General features: G+C 35.4%; 1 protein-coding gene across 3 annotated transcripts in view; it reads left to right on the top strand.

The window, feature by feature from the left end:
* Positions 1-22,898, top strand: part of UBE3A (ubiquitin protein ligase E3A) — an 81,137-nt gene extending 58,239 nt beyond the window's left edge. For all 3 annotated transcript variants that reach the window (XM_008586663.1, XM_008586662.1, XM_008586664.1), the window contains 6 exons: positions 908-1,113; positions 1,995-2,159; positions 3,259-3,414; positions 3,515-3,588; positions 19,514-19,657; positions 20,972-22,898. In XM_008586663.1, coding sequence (XP_008584885.1) covers positions 908-1,113; positions 1,995-2,159; positions 3,259-3,414; positions 3,515-3,588; positions 19,514-19,657; positions 20,972-21,092 — 866 coding nt within the window. In that variant the 3' untranslated portion in view covers positions 21,093-22,898. The remainder of the gene's footprint in view (positions 1-907; positions 1,114-1,994; positions 2,160-3,258; positions 3,415-3,514; positions 3,589-19,513; positions 19,658-20,971) is intronic.
* Positions 22,899-23,144: the final 246 nt, after the last annotated feature.

Below are 23,144 nucleotides of genomic sequence, written 5' to 3'. Positions count from 1 at the left end.
CGCCGCACTCTACCGAGTGCGCCACCGGGCCGGCCCCAAAACTACTTTTGTTTTACATATTGGCTCACAATATGTGTACTAAATAACTTTGTTTATATAAATTTATGTTTATGTACTTAGGGTCTTCTGACTTTGTTAGCAAGATGCTAGAAAAGTATGGGATCATTGTTCAGTTTTGAAATAAATGAAAACTCACTGTAATTCAATATTGTTTTTTTAAAACAGTACATGGAGATTAGTTATATTTTTGTAAATGAAATTTTTTCAAAGTATGTTAGCCTTTTTTTGTTTTTGCATTTTTCAGCCATTGAGTAGATAAAAGTATGAGTGTAAATTAACTTTTCATATGTGTTAAAATTAGAAAATTGAGGGGCCGGCTCGGTGGCGCACTGGATAGTGCGCCGCTTGGGAAGCGTGGCGGCGCTCCCGCCCGAGGGTTCGGATCCCACATACGGACCGGTTCCCGCTCACTGGCTGAGCGAGGTGCGGGAGCAACACCGAGGGTTGCGATCCCGTTGCCGGTCCCCGGTCCGGTGCGGGGGCGACACTGAGGGTTGCGATCCGTTGCCGGACACGGAAAAAAGACAAAAGACAAAAAAAAAAAATTAGAAAATTGAATTTAATGAACATTTTTTCTGTTTTTCTGGAAATGCCGCCAAAACTGCTTATTACTTTTTTTACTTGGCTTCTTAAAATTCCATACCACCATTTGCCATGATTTATAACAATCAGATATATTTGGACATTGTTTTCTCAATTGCCAATATAACAGAAAAAAGTTTTTGTTACACCAGTATACATATAAGTTTTACGTGTGTAATTCTTTCAACTTTACACTTGTATTGTTGTTCATCATCAGTCTAATAAAACACAAAAGTAATGTATTTTTAAAAATCATTTCTTGTAGGTATGTTCACATATGATGAATCTACAAAATTGTTTTGGTTTAATCCATCTTCCTTTGAAACTGAGGGTCAGTTTACTCTGATTGGCATAGTACTGGGTCTGGCTATTTACAATAACTGTATTCTGGATGTACATTTTCCCATGGTTGTCTACAGGAAGCTAATGGGGAAAAAAGGCACCTTTCGTGACTTGGGAGACTCTCACCCAGTAAGTTGTCATTTTTTATTCCATGTCCTATATTTTATTTAAAAGCAAAAATATACTTATATAAAAATTGTAAAGTTTTTGTTTGGAATCTTTGTTGATATATATACCTACTATGATAAAGTTGTCTTAGGCTGATTGAAGTACCATGAACATATAGAAACTCAAAAGGGGAAATTTTTATGTATTGCTGCCAACAGGCAGCTTTTGTTAAGATTGAATCTTGGTGGGGCCGGCCCGGTGGCGCACTGCTACAGTGCGCCGCTTGGGAGCTCGGCGGCGCTCCCACCGAGGGTTCGGATCCCACATACAGACCGGCTGCTCACTGGCTGAGCAAGGTGCGGGCGCAACACCCAGGGTTGCAATCCCGTTGCCGGTCCTGGTCCAGTACAGGCGTTACACTGAGGGTTGCGATCCGTTGCCGGTCATGAAAAAAGACAAAAAGGAGAAAAAAAAAAAAAGATTGAATCTTGGAGAAGTGTTTTTAAATGTTTTGTTTGTTTTTTAATGAAATCATATGTGATAGCCGGATGAAGTCAGAGGTGTCCTGGCTGAGGAGTTTGGCTGCAGTTTATGTGCCTGTTTCTCTCCCCCCAGCCTGCCCCTTAACCTTGAACTACCACATAGGTCCTCATAAAGCATAGTGTGAAATCTGTTGCTAAATTAGAGGTGTGGGGTTCCTTAGAGAATAGGACATCATCAGTGACTCACAATTTTTCTTTTCTAGGTCATAAACTATTTGGGGGCAGGAGAGAATCGTCTACACTTCAATTCTTATTGAAAAAGTTTTTTGTTTTTTTTTTTTAAATCAGAGTGATATAAACTGCTATTTGTTATATTTTATAGTTCTGTAGTAGTCTCAATTTTCTATTTCTGGTTGTTAGGTTCTATATCAGAGTTTAAAAGATTTATTGGAGTATGAAGGGAATGTGGAAGATGATATGATGATCACTTTCCAGATATCACAGACAGACCTTTTTGGTAACCCAATGATGTATGACTTAAAGGAAAATGGTGATAAAATTCCGATTACAAATGAAAACAGGAAGGTAATAAATGTTTTTATATTGTCGTTTTTTGTTTGTTTATTAACAGTTTCAAAGCATGTATGCTTGTAATTTTCAAAGAATATCTTATATAGTTTGTACAGAGAACCAAGAAATCAAGTAACCAAGTTCATGTAAATGGTAGAGCCACCGTTTTCTATAAGCTGGTATGAGAATACACAGTAGGGCACTAAGTCCCTTTTAGAGAAAGGATGTGGAGTGATAACGAATAACTAAGCATGGCTATAGTATGAAGCAAGAAGCAGGTTGTTTCTCATATTAAGCTGTAGAAGTATTATAAGAGTCATGTGATTAAGGCTTTTATCACAGAACAAATGCATTTAATCTACACATATGTATTCCATTTGTGATATAAATACACTTTTGAAAAGTATTCCTTACGTCAGATTTGGGTTTCTATTGGCTAAAAAGTATTCATTTGTAAACAGGAGAAAAACTCAGAACATAAGAGGAAAATTATAAGTATATAGTATACCTTTAAGAAACGTGTTTATATTAATACACTTTTTTGATAAAATATTATACTCAGTAAGGATATAAAGTACATTTTCCCATTATGATTTGGTACAGTAGCTTATGTGTCAAGCAAAACACCAGCATTTTGCTGAACTGGATACAGTAGGCAGCTTACCAAGTATTCTGTACTAGAAAACATGAGACTTTGTGGTTAGCTCAAATCCAGTACATTTCATTCTATTAAAATCATTGGCTTTTATAAATAGGTGTATACATGGTTTAAATGTGTTTGTGTTTGCATACCTGTTGAGGGAAACTAAAAAATTGTATTGAGGCCCCAGCTTTTATATTTAGTTCTGTTTAAAACACTATCAAAATTGAGGTTTATATGTATAACCATTTTATGTAGATGGCCTTTTTATGGTTTAATATTGGCTATCACAGAGAACTGTGAAATTATAAGAAGTATTTTCCTTTGTATGTCTACAATTTGAATTTTTAAAAATATTCTTGAATGTTTTGTCCTTGGGAAAATGAAAACAGAAAAGCTGTGCAGCCCAATAGTAGTTGTGTTTTGTTTGTACAGCATATTATAAGAAGTTTTTGTGGTTAATGTTTTCTGCAGGAATTTGTCAATCTCTATTCTGACTACATTCTCAATAAGTCAGTAGAAAAACAGTTCAAGGCTTTTCGGAGAGGTTTTCATATGGTGACCAATGAATCTCCCTTAAAGTACTTATTCAGACCAGAAGAAATTGAATTGCTTATATGTGGAAGCCGGGTAAGAAAGCAGGTGTCTGCAAAAAAAAATTATGTATTGTTTTATTGTTTGTAATGGTGTAGCATAGAAGATATTAAGACATATTTTCTTGAATTTACAGAACCTAGATTTTCAAGCACTAGAAGAAACTACGGAATATGATGGTGGCTATACCAGGGATTCTGTTCTGATTAGGTGAGGTGCTGAATTCTTAAAAGGAAGTTTTGATTCAGCAAAGGGGTGTATACTTTATTCTTTAGAACTTTGTCTGTAGGTGCTGCTTCCCAAATAAGCAGAGTCACAAATTCTCATCAATAAAATTAGATATGTATTTGTAATATAATCTTTACAGTTAATCTTATGATTCATTTCATGAATGAAGTGTTTTATGTAAGTCTTATGTTTTCTCCTGCATTTGAGATATAAATTAATTCTCCTGGTGATTCTGATTAGAGTATGCTTACTGCTGGTTAGAAGTTGATCATAAAAATGAGACTACCGTCTTTGAATATTTCTCCTTTCTTTTGAGCCTCATTTGTGAACTGGTACATAGCTACTCTTTATCGGGTACTTTCTGTGTGAAATGGCACAGTTTTACTTAATCCTTAAGATAATACGGCAAGATAAACATTAACGTTTCTATTTTACACATGAAGAAATTGAGCCATATATTTTCACAGAAAGAGGTAGAGGTTCCCAATGCTGTCTGCTTCCAAGTAAATGCCCTTGCTACTGTTTTACTTCTCTGTACTATGCTGTCCAATCCCAAAAGCCATAGGCTTCTCTGTCCCCTTCTGAGATTGGTAAAAGGACAAAGATGCCCTTTTGCTACCCACTGGTGAGGTGAGAAGGCACTGTGAGGTACCTTCCTGGAAGTTGTCTCCGAAGGTAATTGCTCTAGGACCCAGGTGTGTAAACACCAGGATGAATGTCAACTCTATCTAGCAATAAATAATATTTTATGTTATTTTTATATTATTTTATTTTCTTCTGTTGCCTTCATCCTGTTTTTTAAGAGGTTACAAGTATTTCCTTTTTGGTGTACCCTTGGTCATTTCTAACAACTGTCATGAACACATTTACTCTTAGCAGCCACTGTGCTGCAACTTCAGTTTCAACGATGATTCATAAATGTGTTGAGATAACATAATGATAGGAAAACTGCACTTGTCAGTCTCAAGGAGTATCACAGTGATATCTGTGTGAAACTGTTGATCACAGATAGTTAGGACTGCTCACAGACTTGTGAAAAAAGTAGCATCTTAATGCTTTTCTGACAGTAGTTGAAAATATCTTCTGCTCTTCTTTATGGAGAAATTATCTTTGAAATTAAGGTCTTAATTTTATTTCTAGCTTTTATAACAGCATTATTCCTATTTAATACGTACCTTTAGATCATTTGTGAATACATAGTATGAAGGGCGAGCTAGTACTATGTGAAATGACAGATATAGTAGCTTCCAACTCATCCTTACAGTTGATAATATTCTAAACCTTTTAAAAGTATATGCACCTTCTTAATTTTGTCAATATTACTGTGATGAAAATATTAATTCATTAAATAGAGTCAACAACTAGTAGGATGTTGAAGACTTAAAATAGCGCTTGTAATATTAGGAAAAAAAAACAGATATTTTGGTTGGTATTTATTTCATGAATTCAGAATTCATAAAAGTAAAATGAACAAAAACCGTGAAACTCTTTAATATATTTAAACTAAAAATTAACAGCTTAGTATTTAATATATAAAACATCACTAGAAATATGTTTTGTAGTTTTGGCGGCTGGCTGGTACAGGGTAGAAATATGATTTTAGTAAGATATTGTTAACATTATAAAGACAGAATTCTATGGAAGTTTTTACCATACCAATAATAAAATTAATGAAAATAAATTATTGTTCAAATAACAACTCTACATTTAAAACACGAGTATTCAAAGGAAAGCATTAATAAAAACTAAGTGTGAAAATGTTGAGGCACAGGTGAGTTCTTGTTCATGTGTTTTTCTGCTGTTGTAGAAGCTCTCCCTCATTTCATTTCTTGTTTGACTAATTAGAGACATCTTTTCAAATACCTCTCCTCATCACTTTTTGGGGATTGGAAGCAAGGACTGCAGTTTTTTTTTTTAAATGATAGCTTCTGTTTCAAAGGTTTAATTCAGATTCAGATTTGATTTCCTTTCCAACTACTTCATAGGTGTTAGTTTGCACTTCCATCTGGAGGTACTTAACGTCTGATTAGCTCTCTCTCTCTTTTAGTAATTTTTATCATGGATTATGATTGGCTGGGTCTGTTAATTCATTTAGGGTTGCATAATTGTGACATTGTAATTGTTTATTCCTCCTTAATATTTTTTAGAAAAACTCATCAACTCTTTGGTTACCCTAAATTACAGGTCATATATATGAACTGTATATATACATACGTGCATACATATCAGACAGAATAAATGCTTTATTCTTTTTCATTACATACTAATTTTCAAAATAATGTGATTCCTTAACTGTTCTCCAAACGTTACTAATGTGATGTTGGTGATACTAGTAGTGCTGGATGTTGTGTGAGGTAGAATTTGAATGTAGTGAAATATGCAGAACTTAACTGGACAGTTCAGAGTTTTAGAAAATTATACCCATGTAACCATATTTCAGTCAAGGTATAGTCTGTGTCCATTATCCCAGAGTCCCCATGTGTCCCCTTGCAGTCAATACCCATTTGCCACAGGCAACCACTGTTCTGATTGCCATCACTACAGTAGATTAGTTTTGCCTGCTCTTGAATTTCATATAAAGCGAGTCATATAGTATATACTTCTTTTGCATCCAGATTCTTTAGGTTAACAGAATGTTTTTAAGATTAATCCATGTTATTGCATTAATTTATAGTTCATGCTTTTTGTTGCAAAGTAGTATTGCATTATATGAATATACACAATTTGTTTATCCATTCTCCCAGTGGACAACTGGATTGTTTCCAGTTTGGAGCCATTATGAATAAAGCTGTCTTATTGTGGAAATTAGTGGCCATCTCAGTTGTTAGATTGACTGTCACAGTATCACAATGCTGTGTTCAAGTCATCCTTATTTTACTTAAAAATGGCCACAAAGTGCAATTCTGATATGCCAAAGAGAAGTCATAAAGTGCTTCCATTAAGGAGGAAGTTGAAATTTCTGAATAAAGAAAGGAAAAAGGGTGCTAAGATTTACAGTAAGAATGAATCTTCTATCTGTGAAATTGTGAAGAAGGAAAAAGAAACTCATGCTAGTTTTGCTGTTGCACCTCAAACTACAAAATATATTGCCACAGTGCGTGATAAATACTTATTTAAGATGGAAAAGGCATCCCATTTAAGGTTTGAAGACATGAACAGAAATGTGTTCCACATGATGGCAGTCAGGTTTGGTACTTACTATTCATGGTTTCAGGCATCCATTGGGGGTCTTGGAACGGATCCCCACAGAAAAGGGCGGAATATGATATGAAGGTCTTCAAAAAGTTCATGGAAGGATTCATATTATATTTTAATTTTCTCCACAGACTTTTTGAAGTACCCTTGTATATTCTAGATAAAAGGCCCATTTCTGTTATGTATTTTATGAATATTTTCTCCCAGTCTGTGATTTGCCTTTTCATTTTAAGTGTCTTTTGATGTGCAGAAATTATTGATTTTTTTGAAGTCCAATTTATTTTTTTTATAGTGTTTTTTATATCCTGTTATATCTTTGTCTAGCCCAAAGCCACAAACTTTTTTCTCTTATGTTTTTTTCTAATAGTAAAATATAGTTTTAGCTTTTACATTTAAGTCTATGAAGCACCACAGATAAATTTTTGTGATGCTATTAGGTAGTGGTGGTTGTTCATTTTTTTCCGTATTTATTCATTTGTTTCAGCACCATTTGTTAAAGAGACTTTCCTTTCCCCACTGAATTGCCTTTGCCCCTTTGTTGAAAATAATTTTGTGTGTGAATCTTATGTCTATACTGACCATTCTGTTCCATTGATCTATTTGTTCTTTTGCCGAAACCATACTGTGTTGATTACTGTAGCTTTACAGAGCAAGTCTTCAAATCAGATGCTGTAAGTTTCTAACTTTTTCATTGTGCTAGATTACACCCCCACCGTGCCAGTGAGTTGTTACACATTCATTAGTGGATTTTGTATTTTGCCTGTTTTATTTCCATATAAATATTAGAATCCATTTATTAATTTCTACCAAAAAAGAGGAAAAAGCCTACTGAGATTTTTACTTGGGTTGTTATGATAGGGGTAGTTCAATTTGGTGAGAATCGACATTTCAACAATGTAGATTTCTTCCAATGCTTGAACGTGGTATATCTCTCTTTTTATTTAGAACTTTGTTAGTTTCTCTCAGCATTGTTTTGTAGTTTTTAGTGTTGAAGTTATGCACACTCTGGTTACAGAAAAATGAGTATTTTATATTTGTGATGCTCTTATAAATGTTGTTTTTAAATTTCATTTTTTAATTGTTTTCTGCCAATATCTAGAAATAAAATGGATTTTTGTATATTGACCTTGTATCCTTCTAAATTCTCTTACTAGTTTTAGTAGTTTCTTAAGAGATTCTTTAGGGGTTTCTATGTAAACAGTTATGCCATCTACAAATCAAAACAGGTTTACTTCTTTCATTTCCATCTTTATGCCTTTTTTTTACTGTTTCTCTGTTGTACTGGCTAGTTCTTTGTTCCTGATCTTACAGAGTGTACAATATTTTACCATTAACTGTGATGTTAGCTGTAAATACAAAATTTTCATTTCTCTGGGATAAATACCAAGAGTGGAATTGTTTTTTTTTACTGTTGTGTTGAGAGTTCTTTATGTATTCTGGATATACTATTCTATCATTCCTCCACTGAATTGCTTTTTCATATATGTTAAAAGCCAGTTGGGCATATTTGTATAGGACTCTTTCTGGGATTTGTCTCTCATCTCTGTTAGGTTTTGCTTCATGTATTTTGAGGCTCTTGTTTCATTTGTCCTCATGTAGAATCATGGTGTCTTTTTGGTGGATTGGTCCTTTATCATTATATAAGGTCTGTCTTTTATGTGCTATAATTTTCTTTGTTCTGAATCTGATATGAATATAAGCATTCCTGGGTTTTTTTTTGTCGTTTTTTGGGTGGCTGGCCAATACTGGTAGCTGTACCTTTCTGGGTTTTTTTTAATTAATGTTTGCATAATCTGTTTTTCTCCATTTTACTTTCAAGCTATCTATGTTGCTGAATTTGAAATGAATTTTTTGTAAACCACATATAGTTGGGTCATTTTTGATCCACTCTGCCTTTTAATTGGTATATTTAGACCATTTGTATTTAAGGCAATTATTGATATTTTAAGGCTTATGTCGACATTTTATTATTTGTTTTCTCTTTTCTCTATGATGGTTCCTTTTCTCTTTTTTAATTTTTTTTTTTTTTAACTCTCCCATGGGTTGCTTTGTTACTTGTACATTGTTTAGGATTTATTTATAGCGTTTTTTTGTGTATATTGTTTTGTATAGTTTTCTAAATGGCTGCCGTGGATATTACATTATAATATGTGGTTTATCACTGTTTGGTGGTATCAACACCACTTTGTAAGTGAAATGAAGAAAACTTGCTTTCATTTAAGTCTCTTTCCCCATTTTTAAATATTACCGTCTTGAGTATTAATGCTGTTACAATTTTTGTATCAGTTATCAAAATATATGATATATAGAACTCATGAGGGGAATGGTATTCTGTTTTGTGCACCCATATTTCTGCTGTTTCCATTCTTTTTTCCAAGATTCCATCTTATATTACTTACCCAATTTTCAAAGGCAGTTTAAATCTCCTTTGTCTGAAGATGACTTACTTTTACCTTTGTTTCTGAAGAGTGGCTTCTTTTGAGCTGTACGGGGTTTGCTGAGCCTCTTGAAGCTGCAGGTTTGTGTCTTTTGCCGAACATGGAAAGTTCTTGCCATTATTTCTTCAGATATTCTTTCAGCCCCACTCTTTTCCTCTCCTTTCTGGGCCTGTAATGATACAAATGTTGAGTCATTTGTTATTGTTCCATGTGTAGCTGAAGCTTAGTTCATTTTGTCTATTTTCTCTCTTTTGTTCAGATTCTATTATTCTCTGTCATCTTCGCTATACTGTTGAGCCCATCTAATAACTATTTTTCTCTTATATTTTTTAGGCCTGTAATTTCCATTTGGCTCTTTTGTTGTAACTTCTCTTTCTTCGCTGAGGTTTTCTATTGCTACATTTGTGAAACAGTAGAACTTGTAATTGCTTGTGGAATCATTTTACGATGACTGCATTAAAATCCTTGCCAAATAATTCCAACATCTTAATCATTTCAGAAAGTGTTGGTGTCAGTTGATTTTCTTTCTGTCACATAATTTTCCTGGTTCAGGGTATGACAGGTGATTTTTGGATTGTATCTTGGATGTTCTAGCTATTATGTCAGGAGATTTGGGGTCCTATTTACATTTTTTACTTTAGCACGCAGTCATTCTGTTTAGGTTTAGCATGCTAGTCCTGACATATTTTTGTGAGTTGTGGTTTCAATGACAATTTAGTTTTCAGAACATTTGGTGTGCTGTTTTGATTTGCTTGGTTTATCTCATTCCATTAAGGGCTCCCACTAGAACCTGCTGGTGCTGCTTTAGGGGACTTTTTCTCCAAGGTGAGCTGTGAGTGGTCCTTTGGGTGGCAGAAGATCACCTCCACAAGCTCACTCTGGATTGCAGAGTGCTTCATGAGCCTTTTGCCTCTTGTGGCAGGTTCCCCTTTGGTGGGCGTCTCTGGCACTGACCTTGGTATCTCTGGGCTAGGAGGGGACTCAGGCTCACAGGGAAGGAGAACAGGGCCAGAACCAATTATGGCAGAATTCCCATGCCAGTGCTTAGCACCACTGTGTGTCTGGATCAGAGAGTCTCAGGCATAGCTGCATTTCTTTTTGGTTCTTAAGATTTTTCTTCTTTCTATCTTGTTTCTAGGGTATTATCATTGTGTTTTTTTCACCCGTATGTTTCTACTAGTTTTAGTTTCTTTATATTTGAGACGATTTTTTTCTTTTATTTCTAATTACTCCTTAGTTCTGTCTCATCTTCTGAAATCTTTCTTTTCTTCAGTTATCCTTGTCCTGAAATTTTCCATTTTTGATTTAACTATTCTTTCATATCCTCTATTTTTAAAATTTCTTTTAGCTCAATTTGAAAAATTTTTTAAACAGTTTTTACCTGTTTTATTGGCATATCTTTGGTGTAATTTTTTTCTCTTTGGGGACATAATTCCCATGCTCATGCATATACTCCTCTAATTATAACTTGTTTAGTGTTTCACTGTGATCTTTTTGCTCATTTTTTTGTAAGTTAAATGAGTTTCTCATGCTTGTAAGAAGAAGAGATGGATCAAGATAGTTCTACTTGCTTAGAGGAGGGCTCTCTGTTTGTTTTTGTAAAATGATAAAAATATGGCCTTCTGCTTTCTGAAATTGCCTCCTTTATTCCCCTGCCCCACATACATTTGAACTTTCCTTTGTCTTTATTATCTTTGATCTGGTCTGTTTGAACATTGTTCCCAGCAGTTTCTCCTCTGTGGGAGGTTTGTTTTGGAAGGGGTTTTGGTGTTCAAGATTTAGGGGCCCAGAAGTTATTGTGTCATGACCCCTTCGCAGTCATCTGCAAATTAGGTCCATAGAACTCCCTCTAACTTTTAGTGGCTATTCTCAGATTGGCCTGTGCTTTCCAGGGGGTTGGTGATTTTGAAGTTCTCTTATAGTTAGGGCTATAAGAAACTCAGTTACCTTGCCTCTGCTTCCTCTCCTACTGATGCTGTTACCAACCAGGTCTAGCTGTTATTGCTTTGTTCTTAGCCACTGACGTGTGAGGGTACAAGGGGGGACACCTGTCCAGTTGTGTTGAAGATAATGTCTTCAGGTCTTTGATTTTCCCATCCAATTTGCTCTTTTTGTGGGGAGATTGGGGAGAAAAAAAAGCAAAAAAACAAAACTGTGTCACTGCTACTATCATTTTTCCAGAACCCCTTGTCTGTCTTTTACATGATTTTAATATCTACAAGTATCATTACCTGAATCTGTTACTTCACTGGGGTTGCAAAATGGTGATTTGGAAAAATGTTTTTTCATCTGTTCTGCGTATGAGTCTATACCTGCCATTCTTTTTCCTCATCAGTGGGTGCTACTTGATTACCTTGAAAAACAGTTCTCCTGAAAAGGCATGATAAAATGTATTTAAGTTTTTTAGGGTATGGAGTTAATGTAATAATTTCAGTAGTGGCAATTGAATTTGGTTTTTTGGTTGGTTTTTGCCTTCTGTTTGTTAATGTTATGAATTCATGGATATTTTTATATTTAATGTTTTCACAGTCATTACTCATAACGATATTCAAATTGCTTGGCCTTAACATGACCCTACTGGATTTTGGAATTTTTACCTCAGCTTGAACATTCTTGGTCTTGGGCCTGGAATAAACATTTTTATAAGAAAGTATTGGGGGGGCCGGCCCGGTGGCGCACTGGATAGTGCGCCGCTTGGGAAGCGCGGCGGCGCTCCCGCCCGAGGGTTCGGATCCCACATACAGACCGGTTCCCGCTCACTGGCTGAGCGAGGCGCGGGAGCAACGCTGAGGGTTGCAATCCCGTTGCCGGTCCCCGGTCCGGTACGGGGGCAACACTGAGGGTTGCGATCCGTTGCCGGACACGGAAAAAGACAAAAAGACAAAAAAAAATAAAAAGAAAGTATTGGGGGATGGCATTTACAAGTCACATTTTGGGCCCAAGGTCAGACCTTTGCTATTGAATGTTATTACTTGCAGGCCTTTTCAGGAGACAGAGCTGGGAAGAAATATTCCATAATATATACTGGAAAATCACCCCATATCAATGTAGATGTATCTTCCAGATTCTTTTGTATGGTTGAATACTGCTGCATTTTGTGGAGGCAGCATACTTTATTAATATTCATGGATATTGGGTTATTTCTAACCTTTTGCTATTACCTAATGGCAGTAGTAATGTTGCAGTGAGTCCTCTTATGCCTGTATTATTCCATACATACGTAGGGTATCATTAAATTAAATTGCTAGAAGTGGGATTGTTGCATTAAATGGTAGATTCATATGTAATTTTGCTAGATACTGCTAAATTCTCTTTACAGAAATGTAACATTTTGCATTCCCCCCATTAGTATATAAGAGTACCTCTTTTCCTGCAACTTCCCAAACAGAATATGTTGTTAAACTTGGATGTTTACTTATCTGCCAATTGAGAAATGGTATTTTAGTGTAGTTATAATTTGAGTTTACCTCATAATGAATGAGGATGGGCATCTTTTCTTGTACTTAAGAGCTATTTATATTTTTTATATAGTCTTTTGCTCATTTTGCTGCTCAGTTATTGGTCATTTTCTTCATTTTTAGAAACTTTATATATATTAGGGAGATAGCCCTTTAACTCAGAAATTTGCAAGTATTTTTTTCCCAGTTTGTCATTTGTCCTTTGACTTTGCTTATAGGGTTTTTTTTTGCCAAGTGAAAGCTTTTTATGTAGTTAACTATTAATCTTTTCCATTATTCTGCTTTGATATGTATTTCTTTAATATTATTTTATTCATTTTCTTTTTTTGTTTCTAGACTCTGTATCCTCAATAGAAATTGGTCATCTTATAAATTAGTCTTTATTTAGCATATTTCTTCCCTATCTTTGCATATCCTTATTTTGATTCCTGACTCCTCCATCTCTCTGAGTTTTGTATTTCTTTTCCTTTCCTATCTGCTCTTGCATTTTCCCTTCATCTGGAATATAGTGTTACAGGTTTCCCATTGTCCATTATTGAATTTTTCTGGTGTACTTTTGTTTGCCAAAAAGTTTTGCTTCTCATTTGCTAGACTTTTTTTTGTAATATCTTCATTCAGACTCCTGAATTTTGTTTTTATTGTTTATGTTTCTGTAGTTTTGTTCTGGACCTGCTATTAGATCTCATGGGGGAGTGGGGAGGAGTTTGGGTAGCTTTAGTGGTCTCTCAGTTGAAGGCACCCCCCTCTTCTGTTGCTATAGTAAAAGCAGTTTCTTTGATACATCGTTCTGTTTTATGTGGTTCAGCACCTTCTGATTCTTCAGTTCCATTTTGCTTAACTAAGGCCTCTTTTCATCAGCCAGTTCCATCCCTTTACAGCCAGAAGCTGCTTTCAAGAGACACCTCTGCCTCCCAAGGTACCCCCTTTCTCTTCAGGCCTGATGCCTTCCTGAGACTGCCATTTCTGGTCCTAGGTACTTTCCCATGGCCCTTCCTCTTAACCACTCTGTTGCCAGTGCTCTAACCTGCTTGCCCTTAGTAGTTTTCTCTTAAGAGTGGACTCTGGCCTTCTGGGGTGAACCCTCACCAGTGTTATTCAGCACACCCTGCCCTTTTACATAACCCCTCGTGGACTCAAGTGCTAACTCTGCTGGTCTCGGGTGTTGCTTTCCTCACTTATATGACATTGGGAGTTTATTGCTCTATCTCTTAGTTTTACTCTAGGTATAGGTTATGGATGTTTTTGTTTTACTTCCTCTAATTTTTGTTCTGGATAGATTTTAGGAGATGTGAGTAGGATGTAATCCATGCAGCCATTACTTTTATGTAGAAACCTGGAAGCCTCTTTCCTTTTTTTTTTGTCTTTTTTTCGTGTCCGGCAACGGATCGCAACCCTCAGTGTCGTGCCCGTACCGGACCGGGACCGGCAATGGGATCGCAACCCTCGGTGTTGCTCCCGCACCTCGCTCAGCCAGTGAGCGGGAACCGGTCTGTATGTGGGATCCGAACCCTTGGCAGGAGTGCCGCCATGCTCCCAAGCGGCGCACTGTAGCAGTGCACCACCGGGCCGGCCCGGGAAGCCTCTTTTCCTCTTCACCTTTCTAAATAGATGCATACTTGTTTAATTCAAAATTTTAGTATAACACTTGACACGTATAGGAAGAGAAGAGTATTGTTCAGTAATTCTTTTCATTATATGAAATTGATAGTAAGTTCTAATTTTTAAAAAAAGAACCAAAGAAACAGCTCCTTAATGATATAGCCAGACTATATCACTGCAACCACTGCTAATCTGCCACCTTCTTCACGATCTGTCTCCACTTCTCAAGAGTGCTCATCGATATGCTTACTCAGGTGTAGCTGACTTAGTCAGGCATCAGAGCACTCCAGTGTGAGGAGGCTTTATTACCACCCACTTCAGAGCAGTTATTATGCCCTGACAGAGGGCTCAGAGCTACAGTAGATATTTTTCCCTTGCCAGCCACCTCCAAAGGAATGACGTAAACTGGATTTTGATTCCTTTCCTTCTTAACTGGTAGATGCTCCAGCAATGCAAGTTCCACGTCAAATTTCCTTTTGCTGTTGTGTTTATTGCTTCCTCTGGGTGAATGGTAGGTTTCAGGAACTGAGAGGCAGAGAGGATATTAGAGTGGCAGGGATGGGAAGTGGCAAGAGATTGCAGAAAGCCGAAAAGTCCAATAAAGAAGTCCAATGAATTTATGTCAGAATAATGGCATAGTAGCAATAAAAATGCCAGCATTTTGGTAATAAAAGTAATATACTGAAATACTAGAATAGCAAAAACTAGAATTGTAATTACTGATTTGGGAAGTGTGATATTCTCTACCAAGATTTGGAATGAACTTTTCAAATATTAAGATGCATTCTATAACCAACTAAAAATGCTTTTAATTTTTTTTTAAATCTTGAAATTTCTTAGCTGTTAATTAATGTATATACTAGTTTTATAGATACCTCTTTATTCAAACAAGGAGGCCAAGATTGCTCTTCATGAGCTTGCATTTTGTTTTTTATAACTCAGAATAACCTAAGTGTCATTATAAAATAACTTTCATTACTAGGTTTTAGGAATGTCATGGGTTAAATCATTCTTTTAAAATAACCGCATATGGTAGAAATGTCAGAAAATTCTCCCCCTTCATACACAGCACACACAACATGATAAAAGTATTCTAATTCATATAAAAATTGTATACTTTTGTATTACTATTAGGCACTGGTTGTTTTGTTGTTGTTTCATTTTGTTTTTCTCTTTTGTCCTTAATCTGTACTGCTTTTTCTCCACAAAGTTGAGTAAGGGATGCATGGGCTTAAAAAAAAGAAGAGAGAAGACCCAAATAACAAAAATCAGAAATGGAAAAGGAGACATTACAGCTGATACCAAAGAAATACAAAGAACCATTACAGACTGTTATAAACAACTGTATGCCAACAAATTTGAAAACCTGGAAGAAATGGATAAATGTTTGACATATACAGACTACCAAGACTGAACCCAGAAGAAATAGAAAACCTGAACAGGCCAATAACAAGCAATGAGATTGAAATAATATTAAGCAGTCTCCCAACAAAGAAAAGTTTAGGACCAGATGGCTTTACTGCTGACTTCTACGGATGTTTTAAAAGGAATTAAGACCAGTTTTCTTCAAACTATTCCAAAAAATTGAAACAGAGGCCATTTTCCTAAACTCATTCTATGAGGCCAGCATCACCCTGATACCAAAACCAAAGATACAACAGAAAAAAGAAAACTACAGACCAATATCTCTGATGAACATAGACACAAAAATCCTCAATAAAATACTAGCAATCAGAATGCAGCAACCCATCAAAAAAATTATACACATGATTTAAGTTTGATTCATCCCAGGGATGCAAGGATGGTTCAACATACTCTAGTCAGTAAATATGATACACCACATAAACAAAATCAAGGAAAAAACCATATGATTATCTCAATAGATGCAGAACAAGCATCTGGCAAAATTCAACATCCTTCATGATAATGACCCTCAGCGAATTAGTTTTAGAAGGAAAGTGTTTCAACACAGTAAAACTCATATATGACAAACCCACCACCAGTATCATCTTGAATGGAGAAAAACTGAAAACTTTTCCCTTGAAAATGGGAACAAGACAAGGATGCTCACTCTCAACACTCCTCTTTAACACAGTATTGAAAGTACTAGCCAGAGTAATCAGGGAAGAGAAGGAAATAAAGGGCATCCAGATTGGAAAAGATGAAGTCAAACTGTCCCTGATTGCAGATGACATGATCCTATGTATAGGAAAACCTAAAGACTGTACCAAAAAACTCTTAGAGCTGATAAATGATTTCATTGAGGTTGCAGGTTACAAAATCAGCATGCAAAAATTGGTAGCTTTTTTTATACTGTGAGGACAAACTAGCCCAGGAAAAAGAATTCAAGAAAACAAGCCCATTTCCAATAGTCACACACACAAAAAAACCCACCTAGGAATCAATTTAACCATGGAAAGATCTATAGAATGAGAAGTACAAACCACTACTGAAAGAAATTAAAGAGGACACAAAAAAGATGGAAAGACGTTCCATGCTCTTGGACTGGAAGTATCAACATTGTGAAAATGTGCATACTACGCGAAGTGATCTACAGATTCAGTGCACCCCCCCTCAAAATGCAAATAACATTCTTTACAGAAATAGAACAAACAATCCTAACATTCACATGGAACATCAAAAGACCCCAAATAGCCAAAGCAATCCTGAGCAAAAAAAAAATAATTAACCATGGAAAGATCTATAGAATGAGAAGTACAAACCACTACTGAAAGAAATTAAAGAGGACACAAAAAAGATGGAAAGACGTTCCATGCTCTTGGACTGGAAGTATCAACATTGTGAAAATGTGCATACTACGCGAAGTGATCTACAGATTCAGTGCACCCCCCCTCAAAATGCAAATAACATTCTTTACAGAAATAGAACAAACAATCCTAACTTTCACATGGAACATCAAAAGACCCCAAATAGCCAAAGCAATCCTGAGCAAAAAAAAAATAATTCTGGAGGCATTACACTGCCTGACTTCAAATTATAGGACAAAGCTATAGTAACCAAAACAACATGGTACTGGCATAAAAACAGACACTCAGACCAGTGGAAGAGAATAGAGAACCAAGAAATCAACCCTATTATTTACAGGCAACTGATCTTCAACAAAGTCACCAAGAACATATATTGGCGAAAGGACTACCTCCTGTATAAGTAGTGCTGGGAAAACTGGACATCCATGTGTAGAAGAATGAAACTAGATGTGTACCTCTCACCATATGCCAAAATCAACTCAAATGGATTAAAATACTTATATATAAGATCCAAAAATATAAAACTATTAAAAGAACATAGAGGAAACACTTCAGGAAGTAGGACTGGGCAAAGACTTTATGAACAAGACCCCAAAAGCACAGGCAACAAAAGAAAAAATAAATGGGATTATATCAAAAGAAACAGTTAACAGAGCAATAAGACAATCTACAGAATGAGAGAAAATATTCACAAACTGTGCATTCGACAAGGGATTAATATCCAGAATATACAGTGGGAAAAAAAAAAAAACCCATTAAAAAATGGACAAAGGAGCTGAATAGGCATTTCTCAAAGGAACAATTAAAAAATGGACAAAGGAGCTGAATAGGCATTTCTCAAAGGAAGATGTACAAATGGCCAACAGACATATGAAAAAATGTTCAGCATCACTAAGTATCAGGGAATTTCAAATCAAAACCACATTGAGATGTTATCTCATGCCAGTTAGACTGGCCATTATCAAAAAGACAGAATAACAAATGCTGATGAGGATGTGAAGAAAGAAGAACCCTCTCACACAGTTGGTGGGACTATAAATTAGTGTAATCGGAAAACAGTATCGAGGTTCCTCAAACAACTACAGGTAGAACTGCCATACAATCCAGCAGTCCCACTGCTGTGTATATACCCAAAGGAATGGAAATCATCGTGCCGAAGACATACCTACACTCCCGTGTTTATTGCAGCTCTGTTTACAGCAGCTAAGAGTTGGAACCAACCTAATGACCATCAGCAGATGACTGGATGAAGAATATGTGGTATATATACACAATGGAATACTGCCATTTGCATCAACATGGATGAACTTACAGAAATCATGTTAAGTGAAATAAGCCAGGCACAGAGAAATAATGCATGTCCCCACTTGTAAGTGGGAGCTTAAAAAAATAAAGAAAGATATAACAATTCCAATAATTCCTTTGAGTTCTCAGAAGGAGAGAAGGGAGCTGAGGCTACTAGAGGTGGAAAAGGGGCAAGGGGTTTGGGATAAATTGGTGAATTTACATTGTGTAATGGTAAAATAAAAAAATGATACAAAATAAAAAGAAAACTGAGGGTGAGTTGTAGTGGAGGGTGGGTAACCAACCTAAGTATGCATCAACGGAAAATGGATGTCTGTCTTTATGTCTGTGTGAAAAGTAATGAAGTACCTCTACATGTCTTTCCATAAATAACTCAAAACATAATGTAAAAGGGGAAAAAGGAATTTCGAGATGGATATACACAACATGACAGATGCCATTTTTATTATTCTCAAAGCCATGGAAAACCATCCGCTTCCCTGATGCTCAGATAGATGAGCCACGTCAGAACATTGTCAGAGAGCACTGCATATGTTTTCCTGACTCTACCACAAGATTTTTATCTATCTATCTATCTATCTATCTATCTATCTATCTATCTATCTATCTATCTATCTTACTCAGTGTAAGAAACTTCTCAAACCATAGTTTGTAAAACAAGGAAAAAATCTGTATTATTGCAATAATGAACATCTAGTTTTAAATGTGGGGGGTGGATGGGAAGGAAGGATGAATAAGTAACATACATACCCAAAGTATGTTCACAGTATTCCTTTCAGTATTATTCAACTTTTCACAGTATTCCTTTCAGTCTTATTCGATTTTCAGGATTTTGTCTCTTGTTTGTTACTACATATTGTGATTATACCATAGTTTACATAATCATTTTCTATCATTAGGTGCTTCGATTTCCCCAGGTTTTTACTGTCATGAATAATGTAATAGTGAACATAAGTTTTTATGTATTTAGAACTGCTTCCTTAAGTGGAATTACCAAGTCACTGGAATGAATCTTTAGAAGTCCTGATATAAAGTTCAAAGTTGTTTTGTCTCCTAATGTGTTTTAATACAAATCGTAAGCTTATGTTAGTGCCAATTATAATGAATGCCAAACTAAAGTCAGTATTGTATCTTTTCTCATTAGGGAGTTCTGGGAAATCGTTCATTCATTTACAGATGAGCAGAAAAGACTCTTCTTGCAGTTTACAACAGGCACAGACAGAGCACCTGTGGGAGGACTAGGAAAATTAAAGATGATTATAGCCAAAAATGGCCCAGATACAGAGCGGTAACTATTAAATTGTGACTATATATCTACCAAAAGCCTTGCATTACATATCACACACGAGTGAACTGTCCTTGTCGTTTCTTAATACTTTTGCAGTTTTGTATCGAATTTCCAAATCAGATGAAACATTAGTTGAGAGAGTATTTTGCTGTTATTGTTTGAAGGAACTTTTTAAGAACTGGCCTAGTTAAAAATTATTATGGGGCTCATATTGGTTTGGAATTTTTCAAATTAGTATGATTCGTTCATTTTTTCAGTTCACAGTTTGTTAATTGAAAGCTATATTGTATAATGTATTTAGGATGGTTAAATTGAGGCTCAGGAGATTGTTGCGCATTAGATTATACTAGATTCCCTAGTTTTGTAATTTTGGCATTTAATTGTATTCTCTTTCCATTGTATAACTCAGTATTTTTGGGGGATAGGGACCATACATGAGAAGTAGCATATTTAATGGTTTAAGTGTATAGACACAATTCTATTAGTATTTATTCTATATTATTTAGTACAACATGTAATGTAAATTTATCTATATTTATCAAATTATTTTCATAGTTCTGTTGCCCCCAGTATTTCTGATAAGCATTAAAGAACACAGACTTTGAAATCTTAAAAACCAAGTTTGAATATCTTCTCCATCTTAATAAGTTACTTAACGTCTCAGTGACTTAAATTCTTTTTTTTTTTTTTTTCCCCGTTAAATTTTTATTTTGTCAATATACACTGTATATGATTATTATGGCCCATCACCGACACCTCCCTCTCTCCCCTCCCCCCCAAGAATGTCCTTTCCGTTTGCTTGTTGTAACAACTTCAGAAAGGTATAGTTGTTATATCTTCTTCCCCCCACCCCCACCCCCCGGTTTTTTTTTGTGTGTGTGGGTGAATTAATTTGTTTGTTTTTTTAGCTCCCACCAATGAGTGAGAACATGTGGAATTTCTTTTTCTCTGCCTGACTCGTTGTCAGTGACTTAAATTCTAAAGTAGGTTTACTGATGCCATCGTGTAGGTTTGTTGTGAGAAGATTTAGTTAAATGATCTATGTGGGTAGAGTACCTAAAAAATATCTGGGATGTAGTAGTAACTCAGTGGATGCAGTATGTTATCATCATTAGCACTGAGTAATTTATAGAGTAAAGATAGACTTATTCTTGGTAGTTACATGCAGGAAGTTTATGTATATGGTTTGTGTTAATGTATAGTTTGCATTACAAATCATCTCAGCTGTATACATCACCTAAAAACAGGAGCATTTAACACTGAGCATATTTCCCATGACTTATTTTCCTGTTTTTCTCCTTTCTCTCTATTTAGGTTACCTACATCTCATACTTGCTTTAATGTCCTTTTACTTCCGGAATATTCAAGCAAAGAAAAACTTAAAGAGAGATTGCTGAAGGCCATCACATATGCCAAAGGATTTGGCATGCTGTAAAAACAAAACAAAAAGAAAAAGAGAAAGAAGAAAAAAAGAAAAAAAAAATTTAAGAAATATAACAAGAGGGATAAATTTGGTGGTGATAGTGTCCCAGTACAAAAAGGCTGTAAGATAGTGAATCACAGTAGTCACCTATGTCTGTGCCTCCCTTCTTTATTGGGGACATGTGGGCTGGAACAGCAGATTTCAGCTACATATATGAACAAATCCTTTATTATTATTATAATTATTTTTTGTGTGAAAGTGTTACATATTCTTTCACTTGTATGTACAGAGAGGTTTTTCTGAGTATTTATTTTAAGGGTTAAATCACTTTTGCTTGTGTTAATTACTGCTTGAGGTTGAGCCTTTTTGAGTATTTAAAAAATATATACCAACAAAACTATTCTCCCAAGGAAAATATTGCCACCATTTTTAGACCATGTAACCTTCAAATATGTGCTATTTTTTGTCCCTGTATCTAACTCAAATCAGGAACTGTATTTTTTTTTTTTTAATGGTTTTTGCTTTTGAAACTTGAACTCTTGGAAACAGTGTGATGCAATTATTGCTGTTCTAGCCCCCAAAGAGTTTTCTGTGCAAACCTTGAGAATCAATAAAGATGGAAGGGAGAACTTGGAATGTTTTAACTGCAGCCCTCAGAACTTTACTTTAGTAACAGCACAACAAATTAAAAACAACTCATGCCGCAGTATTTTGTCTTCATGTGTCTTGCAATGAAATGTTTCAGTAGCCAATCCTCTTAGTATATGAAAGGACAGGGATTTTGTTGTTGTTGTTGTTGTTTTAAGTTTACTGGGGAAAGTGCATTTGGCCAAATGAAATGGTAGTCAAGCCTATTGCAACAAAGTTAGGAAGTTTGTTGTTCATTATAAACTAAAAGCATGTGAAAGTGCACTTAAAATAAACTTTTTATTAATTACTTATTACCTAGATTTTAAATAGACAATCCAAAGTCCCCTCGTGTTGCCATCATCTTGTTTAACCAGCCATTTTATCAAGGCACGTGATCAGTGTTGCAACATATTGGAAAGGATGTCTACTGTGCCTTGCGTTACTTAATCATACAGTAAGCAGACTTGGAAATAAATGGAACTATTATGCCTCAGAATTACATTGTATATCCCCAAAGATTGAATTTTACTTCAAAAAGTAAGTGTTAAAGATTACTTTCATGTACTATGGAAAAGTACAAATAGGTTTAAATTACTGGTTATTCAGAAATAAGTAGTTTCCTCTTTCCTGGTCTTCTGTGTCTGTGATGTTAATTTCTTTTACTGCATTATAAAATAAAAGGATTATGTATTTTTAACTAAGGAGAGACATACTGATATATCCTTCTACTACAAGCTATAGCTAATGTGCTGAGCTTGTGCCTTGATTGTTTTAAGTGATTACTGCAGATCAACCTGATGATTTGTTTGAAATTGGCAGGAAAAATACAGCTTCAAAATATAGCTTTCAGATCATTGGAGGGGAAAAAGGATGTCTTTCAGGATTATTTTAATTCTTTTAGTAATTGAGATGAACTGTTATGTACCATAATGCTTAATAAAACAGTGTCATTTTGCATCATAATTTAGTGGAAAAGAAAACAATGCTTTCCATATGTGATAAAGTAACATGGGGCTTTTCTGGGCCAGCCTTTGGAACACTTAAGGTATGTACACTACTTGGATGCAAGGGACCTTCATGCAACTAGTCATCTTAAAGGGCCTCTCATCCATTGTGCTTCTTGTATATAATTAAAGCGAGGAGAAATTAAATACTTGGGATGTTTTATATAATAAACTCATGAAGAAATTTGTGCTCTTCAGTTTGCAAGTTGTATTATCACTACAGTACTGAAGTTCTACAATTGTAATAACATAGCCATATGAAAAGTTTTTAAATGATAATTGAATGTAGATGCAGAATTCACATCAAATTGACCTTAAACAAAGAGTCAGAGATAAACCTACCTATCGCTTCTTGGTCTTCTGGCTAAGATCAAGTAGTGTATCTGTTATCAATTTAATATCTGATACATGCTCTATCTGAGGGAAATAT

This window comes from Galeopterus variegatus, unplaced genomic scaffold (genome assembly GCF_000696425.1).
Source record: "Galeopterus variegatus unplaced genomic scaffold, G_variegatus-3.0.2 Scaffold4073, whole genome shotgun sequence".
NCBI lineage: Eukaryota > Metazoa > Chordata > Mammalia > Dermoptera > Cynocephalidae > Galeopterus > Galeopterus variegatus.
Note: the sequence above shows the minus strand (reverse complement) of the source record. Positions and strands in the feature narration are given on the sequence as shown.